The following is a 12,412-nucleotide window of genomic DNA, read 5'->3' as shown; positions in this document are numbered from 1 at the left end:
GTAAGTTTACTCTTAAGAATTTCAAGGTTTTTGTTGCCATTGTGAGTAGAGTATAATCTTCCACTCCCTGTTTGGTGGTTATTGCTGGTGTCTGTACGAGTTGGTAACTTTGCAATGTTCTGTGTCCAGCCACTTTACTGAGTTCTGACTGGTTCTGGTATTCAGTTGATGGCCTTGGAGTTTTGTTCTTTGACCTTGGGGCGTGTGTGTTTGTGATGGAGTGTGAGTGAGTGTGTGAGTGTGAATGTGAATGTTGCCTCTCAGGATGCTGGCCGGGGCTCCTGAATCGTGCAGGTTTGCATCCCTGGCGCCATAGGCTCTGTGCGTCTGCCTGGGTTTCCCACTAGCAGTGATGCTGCCTGTCATTTCTAATACCTTTTCACCTGACTGAGAAGGTGTTTTTCTCTTCCTAGCTTGGGAAGACTCAATAAGGAAGGGGTGATGGATATTAATCAGACTCTTTTTAATGTTTTCCAAAGTGACTTTCATGGGTTTTTTTGAGAGTGGATTTTCTTGCATCCTGAGAATAAATCTTCTTGATCATGACGTATTATTCTTTTTTGGCACACTGATTCAGTTTGTGAACATTTTGTTGACAATTTTTACGTCTGTGTTTATGAATAAAGTTGACCTGTGCTTTTCTTTTTCTGTGCCTTCCTTAGCCAGCCTTGTTTTCAGGGCTGTGCCTGCTTGAACTCTCACTTAGGAAGTTTGCATCTCTTAGTTGCTGTAATACAGGGATTTTCTTTCCTGGAAGCTTTCATAGACCTCTCTTAAAACTGCCTGAGATTGATGACTTTAGAGATAGGTCTTGGGTTTTTTTTTTTGTTATTTTACTTTTTTCCCTTCACTTGTCAATTTTGAAAATTTCAAACCTCCAGAAAAGTTGCAAGACTCGTAAAGTGAACAACCCCTATAAGCTTTACCTAATGCATTTTACCCTGTTTGATTTTTGGGGGAAGAAGTAGCAGAAAGCAAGGGGCAACGTCACAATTCCCCTAAGTACTTCTGCACATGTCTCCTGGGAGCCAGGGTGTCACCTCCCGATGACAGTGACCACTCTCAAGAGCTTACGTCACTCCTCTACCATCATCCTATGCCCTGTTCCTGTTCAGATCCCCCAGCTGTCCCAGTGGGGTCCTCTAGAGCTTTCTTAAATCCAGAATCCACTCAAGGGGCATGCATCGCATTGAGTAGTCATGTCTCTTTAGTCGTCTTTAGTCTGTATCCAGCCTTTTATCTTTCATGACATTGAATTTGCTATGAAAAGTACAGTTCTTTTGCAAAATGTCCCACAGTCAAGGCTTTTCTGGTTTTTGAATTGGGTAAACAGTTTGAAAAGTCCCCACACCTCTCTCCCAGGCACCCAGTTCTCCCAAGGGACTAACAAATAAGTATGTATAAGCATGCATGTGTACACGCACACACAAACACACGCTTTTCCTGAACTGTATCAGTAGGTTGCATATATCATGCCACTTTACCTAAAAGCAAGCATATTCTCTTACAGAGTACAGCTGTCAAATTGATAAAAATAATCTGCATGTTCCAGTTCTTTCAGTTGTTTCATAATGCCTTTAAGTGCTTTTTTCTGGTACAGGACCCAGCCCCCAATCACATTGCGTTCAGCTGCCCTTTTTAGTCCCTTTTATTCTACAATAAGTCCTTGGGTCTTTCTTTCTCTGGCATGATGATGATGTTTTTGCAGAGAGCATGTCTATTATTTTCTAGAATGCTCCTCAGTTTGAGTTTGTCTGACATTTCCTTGTCTTGAGATTCAGATTGTGTGTCCCAGACTGGAGTACTATACTGAGGACGTGGTGTCCTTCTCTGGGTGTTGCCTCCGGAGGAACAGGGAACCTGTTTGTCCTGCACTGACCGTGTTTGTTCCTCTTTTGAATTTAAGTGAAATTCATATAATATAACCATTTTAAAGTAAACACTTCACTGGCTGTTTAGTACATTCACAATGGTGTGCAACCACCAACTCTATCTAGTTTGAAACATTTCCGTTACTCCAAAATAAAACCCCTACCCATTAAACAGCTTCTCCTCGTTCCTCCCTCCCCCGGCCCCTGGCAACTGCCAGTCTTTGTTCTGTGTATGGATTTGCCTCTTGTGTGCGTTTCATATAGATGGAATCATACATTACATGGCCTGTTGTGTCTGGCTTCTTTCACTTGGTGTCGTGTCTTGAAGATTCATCCCTGTTGTAGCATGAGTTAGTAGGTGGTTACTTTTTGTTGCTGAATAATACTCCATTGTATGGATATACTACAGTTCATGTGTTCATCAGTCCGTTTTGATAGACATTTGGGCAGTTTCTGCCTTTGGGCTATTATGAATAACGCTGCTGTGGACATGTGTGTGCACTGATTTGTTTAAGTGTACACTTGTTTAAGTGCTTTTCACTTCTTTTGCGTATGTATCTAGACGTGGAATTTCTGGGTCATACGATAATTCTGTGTCTAACTTTTTGAGGCACTACCAAATTATTTTCACAGCAGCTGCATCATTTTACATTCCCATCAGCAATGTATGAAGGTTAAAATTTCTTTACGTCTTTGCAAACAGTTATTCAGTTATTTTCTTTTTTTGTTTTTTGTTTTTTGGGGTTTTTTTTTGATAGCCATCCTAGGGGTTGTGAAGTTTTATCTCATTGTGGTTTTGATTTGCATTTCCCTAATTAGTGATGGCAAGTGTCTTTTTCATGTGCTGTTGGCCATTTGTGCACCTTCTTTGGAAAAATGTCTATTCGGGTCTTCTGCCATTTTTTAATTGGGTTATTCATTTTTTTCTTGTCAAATTGTAAGAGTTCTTCATATAATCTGAATACCAGACCTCCGTCAAATATATTATTTACAAATATTTTCTCCCATTCTGTGGGTTGTCTTTTCACATTCTTGATAATGTCCTTTGATGTACAAAAGTGTCTAATTTTAATGAAATCCAGTTTACCTGTTTTTTATTTAGTTGCTCATGATTTTTTTTTAAATTGAGTTAATGATAGGTTACAATCTTGTGTGATTTCAGTTGTACCTTAATGTTTGTCATTCGTGTTGTAGGTGCACCACTTCACCCTTTGTGCCCACCCCCGACCCCACCTTTCCCCTGGTATCCACTAACCTGTTCTCTTTGTCCACATTTTTAAATTCCTCATATGAGTGGAGTCATAGAGAGATTATCCTTCTCTGTCTTATTTCACTTAACATAATTCCCTCAAGGTCCATCCATGTTATTGCAAATGGAATGATTTTGTTCTGTTTTGCAGCTGAGTAGTATTCCATTGTATATATATACCACAACTTCTTTATCCATTCATCTGTTGATGGGCACTTACGTTGCTTTCATGTCTTGGCTATTGTAAATAATGCTGCAGTGAACATTGGGGTGCATAGGACTTTTGGAATTGCTGTCTTCAAGCTCTTTGGATAGATACCCAGTAGTGGAATGGCTGGATCGTATGGTAGTTCTATTTTTAATTTTTTGAGGAATCTCCATACTGTTTTCCATAGTGGCTGCACCAGTTTGCATTCCCACCAGCAGTGTATGAGGGTTCCTTTTTCTCCACAACCTCTCCAACATTTGTTACTATTAGATTGAGATATTTTTGTCATTCTAATGGGTGTAAGGTGATATCTTAGTGTAGTTTTGACTTGCATTTCCCTGATGATCAGTGATGATGAGCATCTTTTCATGTGCCTATTGGGCATCGATATATCTTCTTTGGAAAAATGTCTGTTCATGTCTCCAGCCCATTTTTGGATCAGGTTGTTTGATTTTTTGTTGTTGAGTTGTGAGAGTTCTTTATATATTATGGATATTAAGCCTTTGTCAGATATATGACTTGCAAATATTTTTTCCCAGTTAGTGGGTTGTTTTTTTCTTTCAATCCTGTTTTCATTTGCCTTGAAGAAGCTCTTTAGTCTGATGAAGTCCCATTTGTTTATTCTTTCTGTTGTTTCCCTTCTCTGAGAAGACATGGTATCCGAAAAGGTCCTTTTAATACTGATGTCAAAGAGTGTACTGCCTACGTTTTCTTCTAGAAGCCTTATGGTTTCAGGTCTCACCTTTAGGTCTTTGATCCATTTTGAGTTTATTTTGGTGAATGGTGAAAAAGAATGGTCAATTTTCATTCTTTTACATATGGCTTTCCAGTTTTCCCAGCACCATTTGTTGAAAAGACTTTCTTTTCTCCATTGTATGCTCTCAGCTCCTTTGTCGAAGATAAGCTGTCCATAGATGTGTGGTTTTATTTCTGGGCTTTCAATTCTGTTCCATTGATCTGTGCACCTGTTTTTGTACCAGTACCATGCTGTTTTGATTACTGTAACTTTGTAGTAAATTTTGAAGTCAGGGATTGTGATGCCTCCCATTTTGTTGTTTTTTCTCAGGATTGCTTTAGCAATTCGGGGTCTTTTGTTGCCCCATATAAATTTTAGGATTCTTTGTTCTAATTCTGTAAAGAATGTCATTGGGATTCTGATTGGGATAGCGTTGAATCTGTAGATTGCTTTAGGTAGAATGGACATTTTAACTATGTTTATTCTTCCAATCCATGTACATGGAATGTCTTTCCATCTCCTTATGTCGTCATCCAGTTCTCTCAGAAAAGCCTTGCAATTTTCATTATATAGGTCCTTCACTGCCTTAGTTAAATTTACCCCGAGGTATTTTATTCTTTCTGTTGCGAATGTGAATGGTGTTGTGTTCTTGAGTTCTTTTTCTGTTAGTTCGCTATTAGAATATAGAAATGCTACTGATTTATGCAAATTGATTTTATACCCTGCAACTTTGCTGTAGTTGTTGATTACTTCTAAGAGTTTTCCAATGGATTCTTTGGGGTTTTCTATATATAAGATCATGTCATCCGCAAACAGCGAGAGTTTCACTTCTTCCCTCCCTATTTGGATTCCTTTTATTCCTTTTTCTTGCCTAATTGCTCTGGCCAGGACCTCCAGTACTATGTTAAATAAGAGTGGTGATAGAGGGCATCCTTGTCTCGTTCCTGTTTTCAGGGGGATGGCGCTCAGTTTTTGCCCATTGAGTATGATGTTGGCTGTGGGCTTGTCATATATGACCTTTATTATGTTGAGGTAGTTTCCTTCTATGCCCATTTTGTTCAGAGTTTTTATCATAAATGGCTGTTGGATCTTGTCAAATGCTTTCTCTGCATCTATTGAGATGAGCATGTGGTTTTTATTCCTCAGTTTGTTGATGTGGTGTATCACGTTGATTGATTTGCGGATGTTGAACCATCCCTGTGTCCCTGGTATGAATCCCACTTGATCATGATGTATGATCCTTTTGATGAATTGCTGAATTCTGGTGGCCAAAATTTTGTTTAGAATTTTTGCATCTATGTTCATCAGTGATATTGGCCTGTAGTTCTCTTTTTTTGTGGCATCCTTGTCTGGCTTTGATATCAGTGTGATGTTGGCCTCATAGAATGTGTTAGGAAGTGTTCCATCCTCCCTAATTTTTTGGAATAGCTTGAAAAGGATAGGTATTAAATCCTCTCTCAAAGTTCGGTAGAATTCCCCAGGGAAGCCATCTGGTCCTGGGGTTTTATTCTTTGGGATGTTTTTGATTGCTGTTTCAATCTCTTTCCTTGTGATTGGTCTGTTCAAATTGTCTGCTTCTTCTTGAGTGAGCTTTGGGAGATTGTAGGAGTCCAAGAATTTATCCATTTCCTCTAGGTTATCCATTCTGTTAGCGTAGAGTTTTTCGTAGTATTCTCTTATAATCCGTTGTATTTCTGCAGAGTCTGTTGTTATTTCTCCTCTTTCATTTCTGATTTTGTTTATTTGAGCTTTCTCCCTTTTTTTCTTTGTAAGTCTGGCTAGGGGTTTGTCAATTTTATTTATCTTCTCAAAGAACCAGCTCTTTGTTTCATTGATCCTTTCTACCGCCTTTTTCGTTTCAATAGTATTTATTTCTGCTCTGATTTTTATTGTTTCTCTCCTTCTTCTGACTTTGGGCTCTGTTTGTTGTTCTTTTTCTAATTCAGTTAGGTGTAATTTGAGATTGCTTATTTGGGATTTTTCTTGTTTGTTAAGATGTGCCTGTATTGCAATGAATTTTCCTCTTAATACAGCTTTTGCTGTATCCCATATGAGTTGGTATGGCATGTTATCATTTTCATTTGTTTCCAGGTATTTTTTTATTTCTTCTTTAATTTCTTCAATGATCCATTGCTTGTTCAGTAGTGTATTGTTTAGTCTCCACATCTTTGTGCCTTTCTCAGCTTTTCTCTTGTAATTAATTTCTAGCCTTATAGCATTATGATCAGAGAAGATGCTTATTATTTCAATTTTTTTAAATTTGTAGAGGCTTGCCTTGTATCCCAACATATGGTCTATCCTTGAGAATGTTCCATGTGCACTTGAGAAGAATGTGTATTCTGCTTTTTTAGGATGAAGTGATCTATATATGTCTATTAAGTCCAATTGTTTTAGTTTTTCATTTAGCTCCACTATTTCTTTGTTGATTTTCTGTCTGGATGATCTGTCCATTGATGTGAGTGGGGTGTTGAGGTCCCCTACTATTATTGTGTTGTTTTTAACATCTTCCTTTAGGTCTGTTAATAGTTGCTTTATGAACCTTGGTGCTCCTATGTTGGGTGCATAGATATTTAGAAGCGTTATTTCTTCTTGATGAAGTGTCCCTTTAATCATTATATATTGTCCCTGTGTGTCTCTCTTTACTTGTCTTATTTTGAAATCCACTTTGTCTGATATGAGAATTGCAACACCTGCTTTTTTTTCCTTGCTATTAGCTTGAAGTATTGTCCTCTCTGAGCCTGTGTTTGTCCTTGGGGCTGAGGTGTGTTTCCTGAAGGCAACATATTGTTGGATCTTGTTCTTTAATCCATTTTGCCACTCTGTGTCTTTTTATTGGAGAGTTCAATCCGTTTACGTTGAGAGTGATTATTGATGCATGTGGACTTAAAGCTGTCAATCTGTTGCTCATTATCTGGCTTTCCTGCTTTTCTCTTCCTGTGTGCTTTATCCTACCCATTTGATACTGCAGTTTCTTATGCTGGCTTTCTTAGATTTTTGCTTATTTATGTTTTATGTCTCTGTTCTATTGTTTAGTTTACTGTCTACCCTGAAGTTTGTATTTAGAATCTCATGAATAATATAGTCTATTCTCTGGTGGTCTCTTACTTACTTGGCCTAGACTGATTTAGTATCTTTGCTCTTCCCCTCCTAAATTATTATTGTCATTTCTTGTTCTGATTTGTGTTATGAGTTTGTAGTTAGAGTGATAAGATCGTCTTTGCTTTGGTAGTTTCCTTACCTTTATCCTAATGCTATAGTTGAATATTTGCTATCCTATTCTGATTCTATTTATCTGTCTCCCTAGTCTCTGGTTTGTGACCCCTTTCTCCCTTTTTTCTTTTTTCAGGTATGAGAGCCTTCTTGAGAATTTCTTGTAGTGGAGGACTTTTGGTTACAAATTCCCTTAACTTTTGTTTGTCTGGAAAAGATTTAATTGCTCCCTTATAGCTGAAGGATATTCTTGCTGGATAGAGTATTCTTGGCTGAAGATTTTTATCTTTTAAAGTTTTGAATATGTCACTCCATTCTCTCCTAGCTTGTAAGGTTTCTGCAGAGAAATCTGCTGAAAGTCTGATAGGAGCTCCTTTGTAGGTTATTCTCTTCTGTCTTGCTGCCCTGAGTATTCTTTCTTTGTTTTTCATTTTTTCCATTTGTACTACTATATGCCTTGCAGTAGGTCTTTTTACATTGACAAATCTAGGAGATCTGAAAGCTTTCTCTACACACATTGCTCCCTCAATCCCTAGATTTGGGAAGTTCTCTTCTATAATTTCATTAAGCACACTTTCTGCTCCATTTTCCTTTTCCACGTTCTTGGGAATTCCTATGATCCTTAAATTCTTTCTCCTTATTGAATCTCCTATCTCTCTAATACGCTCCTCATTCCTTTTAATCCTTAGTTCTCTTTCTTCCTCTGTCTGGACCCATTCAGCCTGTCTATCTTCTATTATGCTAATTTGATCTTCTGTGGAGTCTACCCGGGCATTCAGGGAATCTGTATTCTGTTTTATCTGGTCCATTGTATTTTTCATCTCTAGTAATTCTGTGATTCTTCTTTATAATTTCAATCCCTTTTGTGAAGTAACTCCAGAACTTGGCTTGTTTCTCTATCTTTCTCTCTACCTCATTGGGTTTTTTGATTATAGCTGCTCTGAACTCATTTTTACTTAGTTTACCTATTTCCAAGTCCTCAGGACTTAATTCTGTGTTTTTATTGTTTTCCTTCTGGTCTGGGGCTTTTATAAATTACTGGATGGTAGAGGAGCGGTTTTTTCTCATGGTGGTAGAATTCGGTTGCAGTTACAGCCTGTCGCCACTAGATGGGGGTCGAGAGCTGCATGTTCTGAGCTCTCGCCTTTGGGCAAGATGGCTGCGCCCACTGGCTTTGCCGGGAGGGAGGGACGGTTTTTCTCGCTCGATGATCTGGATTTGGATGAGTTCTGTTCTCTGGTCTCCCGGGGCCCTGGGTTTATTGGGTCCCCGTGCACGGAAGCTTTCCCCCGTCAGCGGGTTTCCACTCTACCGGCAGCAGGAGTCCTAGACAATCCCCCAGTGGCGCAGCCCCTCCCCTGCTCCTTCCCAGACCTGCACAGCGATCCCAGACTCTGGGGGAGGGAGCAAAGTTCTCTCCTACCCCGTTCCAGCTCCTCCGAGGCCGGCAGCAGGATCTCCGTCCTCTGTCTTTTGATACTGTAGGTCTATGAGTCCTGGCATTAGGTTCATTAGCTGAAATTCAGGGGTTTTTTTTCCAGTCCTTTGTTGTACTTTGGAGGGGAGAGAGTCCTGGGTCAGCTCACCCCACCATTTTGCCTAGTTGCTCATGATTTGATGTCATATCTGAGAATCTACTGCCAAATCCAGGGTCATAAAGATTTATTCCTGTTTTTTTCTAAGAGTTTTATGGTTTTAGCTTTTATATTTAGGTCTTTGATCTATTTTGAGTTAGTTTTTATATATGGAGTGAGGTAGGAGTCCTGCTTGATTCTTTTGCATGTGATGATCCAGTTGTTCCAGCACCATTTGTTGACGAGACTGTTCTTTTCCCCACTGGATGGTCTTGGCACCCTTGTTGGAAATCAGTTGACCATAGATGTATAGATTTGTTTCTGGACTCTCAGTTCTAGGTCATTGGTCTTTATGCTAGTACATACCACACTGTTTTGATTATTGTTACTTTTAGTACGTTTTGAAGTAGTAAGTTTGGGAAGTGTGAGTCCTCCAACTTTTTCTTATTCAGTATTGTTTTGACTCTTCTGAGCCCCTTTTAATTCCATTATGAATTGAGAATTGGCTTTTCCATTTCTGAAAAAAAAAGTAATTGGAATTTCACTAGGGATTGCATTGAATCTGTAAGTCACTTTGGGTAGTATTGACATCTTAATATTTAGTCTTCCACTCCATGAACATGAGATGTCTTTCCCTTTTTTTGTGTCGTTCGTTCGTTCTTCTTTTTGGTGAGGAAGATTGGCCATAAGCTAACATCTGTGCCAGTCTTCCTCTATTTTGAATGTGGGATGCCACCACAGCGTGGCTTGATGAGCAGTGTGTAGGTCTGCACCTGGGTCCAAACCCACGAACCCAAGGCCACTGAAGCAGAGCACATGAACTTAACCACAACACCACTGGGCCAACCCCTATTTGTGTCTTCTTTAATTTCTTTCAGCACTATTTCATAGCTTCACTGTATAAATCTTTCACCTCCTTGGTGAAATTTATTCTTAGCTGTGTTTTATTCTTTTGGATACTGTTGTAAATGGAATTGTTCCCTTAATTTCTTTTTCAGATTGTTCATTGTTGATGCATTAGAAACACAGCTGATTTTTGCATATTGATCTTGAACCCTGCAATTTTGCTGAATTTGTTTAGTTTTTTGTGTGAGTTCTTTGGGATTTTCTATATATAGAATCCTGTCATCTGTGAACACAGATGGTTTTCCTTCTTCCTTTCCAACTTGGATGCCTTTTTCTTTTTCTTGCCTGATTGCTCTTACCAGCAGTTCTAGTACAGAGTTGGGCAGCGGTGAAGCAGACCTCCTTGTTGTCTTCCTCACTTTAGGGGGGCTTTGTCTTTCACCATTGAGTATGAAGTTAGCTGTGGGTTTTTCATGGACACCTTCATCCTGTTAAGAGAGTTTCTCCATCCCTAGTGCTGTTGTCATGACAGAGTGTTGTGTCGGTGACTGCTGGTCACTTTTTGTGTGGTGTCTGCTTTCTTCACTGCAGACTTGCTTATTCCTTTTTGTAATTAAAATTCCTAAGTCGTTTGTGGGGTTGGGCCTTGGTTTACAATCTCTCACCAGCAAGCTTAAGGACCATGTGAAAAGCCTATGGAGAGAGTATGGGTTCTCATAACAAGAAAAGAGAGCGCAGTTGCCACATCTGTCCCCCACAAATGCCCGCATCTAGCTGGGCAGCACACCCCTTGACAGACCCGGGGCAATTGGTTCTCAAGCTGTCCACCTTCTTTGTGTTCACAGCCCGATTCGGATTCCACCAAACACTCAACTCCATCAAACAGCTCCAACCCCAGTGGCCCGCCGAGCCCCAACTCCCCCCACAGGAGCCAGCTCCCCCTCGAAGGCCTGGAGCAGCCAGCCTATGACGCCTAAAGCCGCTGGCTCACTGCCTCGCCACCACAGGCCAGGGAGCCAGGGGTGGCCTCCAACATCAGTGCCAAGACTGAGCTGACCCTCCAGTGTTGTCCAAGGAAATGTAGAATCAATTTGTAGATATGGAGATGAAGAAAAACCTTTATTATAATAACGATCAGTTTTATGCCACGTTATTCGTGGCAGTAGACCAGATCCATTCATCTGCACAGCTGTGAGGCGACACTGTTCCGTTTGCACATGAAGGACCACCACACAGCCTCTCCTGCCCAGAACAAGCTGAGAAGGCATGTGGGGCCCTGCTGACGCCGGCCCTTTCTGCAGAAACCCGGTAGACCCAGCATGGCTCTGCTCAGGAAGCAGACGGCTCAGGACACGGCCTCAGTAACAAGTCTGTTCCCTGAAACTGTTTCCTGGGACCTTAGGAGAATAGTAGGAAGTTGTATATCATTCCATGTCACTAGAATTTTGAAGACAGAGGAAATGGAGGTTAGTTTGTGGCCTTTTTATTCATTTAGCCATTTCATAGTCAGCCGCAGAAGTCCTTCTGATCTTGTAGAGGTGGACAGAGGCCCATTACAAGTGACGCCTGCCCTGCCCTGGGTCCCTTGTGTGTGTTAGTGCATTCCTGGTCACAACCATGAAGTGTCATCAGTATCTACTACTGTGAAGTCATCTGTGCTCTGTTTCCCACTCGCTTCCACAGCTTCTGCCTCCTGCCGTAAAACTGGTGAGTGTCATGGTGCAGCCAGGCCCCGAGGCCTGCTGGGCCGAGAGGAGGCCAGAGCCCCAGGTTGCCCAGCAGCAGGCACCAGGACACCCCCGCCCTGCCCAGTCCCGCCCCTGCATGGAGCCCCGTGCTTAGTCCCCGTATGGATCCTGTAGACTCACCCGACACACTCCTGCACATTGGCCCTGCCCGTGGCGCGGCGACACTGCCCACGTATTTACTCTCACCCTCCCTTGTACCACATGTGAGTAATCAGGTTTGTGGCCTGTCTCATTAAAGGCTTGTGATTAGCTGGCCAGCAGACACAGCTTGCCCTTGGCCCAGGACAGGCTTTCCCCTCTCCCACTGGTCGACGTGCTTGGCGACGCTGTTTGAGACGTGCACTTAAACTTGAGTCGGCACTGAGTGACGTGGGCACCACGGCCTGCCTGTGCGTGTCACACACCTAGCACCTGCCTGCCCACCCGCCCCCCTGGGCCTTCTGCTGGGGCTGGCACCTGCTGGGGGTTCTGGTTTTTACTTTTTTAATGTAAGTCTGAGTCTTTGTAATTATTGAATTGTGAGAACATTTTTGAACAATTTACCTGTCAATAAAGCAGAAGACGGCAGTTTTAAAGTTCTCAGTGGTTTGAATGTGATGACCCATCTTTCTGAGAGTGTCTGGGCCCCCCAGTGGTTCCCTGTGCTGGGAATCCCTCCCCAAGAGGCAGTGAAGGAGCCGTCGTGCCTCTGGAAGCTGTTCTTGGTCGTTCGCTCAGGGGGTCATGCAAAAGGTGCCTTTGTCCATGTGGCAGGAGCTGGCCTCCAGAGCTGTGACCTCTCACCTGCTAAGGACATGAAAGGGGGGGGCCTCCTGAGGGGCACCCTGTATCGTGGTAGGCGGGGTCAGCTGTGTGCCACGGGTGGAGGGAGGGCCCGTCTGGCTAAGCGCCCCTGCTGGGCCTCCGGGTAGCTGCAGCAGCCGGACCGGGGGTTAGGATTTCAGCCTGAGAGCAGTGCAAGCCCTCAAGG

The 12,412-nt window shown here is 41.9% G+C and overlaps 1 protein-coding gene across 4 annotated transcripts in view; it reads left to right on the top strand.

The window, feature by feature from the left end:
• Window positions 1–12,032, top strand: part of CDC42BPB (CDC42 binding protein kinase beta) — a 132,992-nt gene extending 120,960 nt beyond the window's left edge. For 2 of the 4 annotated variants that reach the window (XR_006530441.2, XR_011504814.1), the window contains one exon: window positions 10,540–12,023. Coding sequence is in view for 2 of the 4 variants with exons in the window: in XM_070514354.1 (XP_070370455.1) it covers window positions 10,540–10,671 (132 nt within the window). In the remaining 2 variants the exon portion in view is untranslated. Of the gene's footprint in view, window positions 1–10,539 lie in introns of all 4 variants that reach the window. The other 2 variants (XM_070514354.1, XM_044774357.2) reach the window with 1 other exon arrangement.
• The last annotated feature ends 380 nt before the right edge of the window (window positions 12,033–12,412 follow it).

This window comes from Equus asinus, chromosome 7 (genome assembly GCF_041296235.1).
Source record: "Equus asinus isolate D_3611 breed Donkey chromosome 7, EquAss-T2T_v2, whole genome shotgun sequence".
Taxonomy (NCBI): Eukaryota; Metazoa; Chordata; class Mammalia; order Perissodactyla; family Equidae; genus Equus; species Equus asinus.
This window is presented reverse-complemented; position numbering and strand designations above follow the sequence as displayed.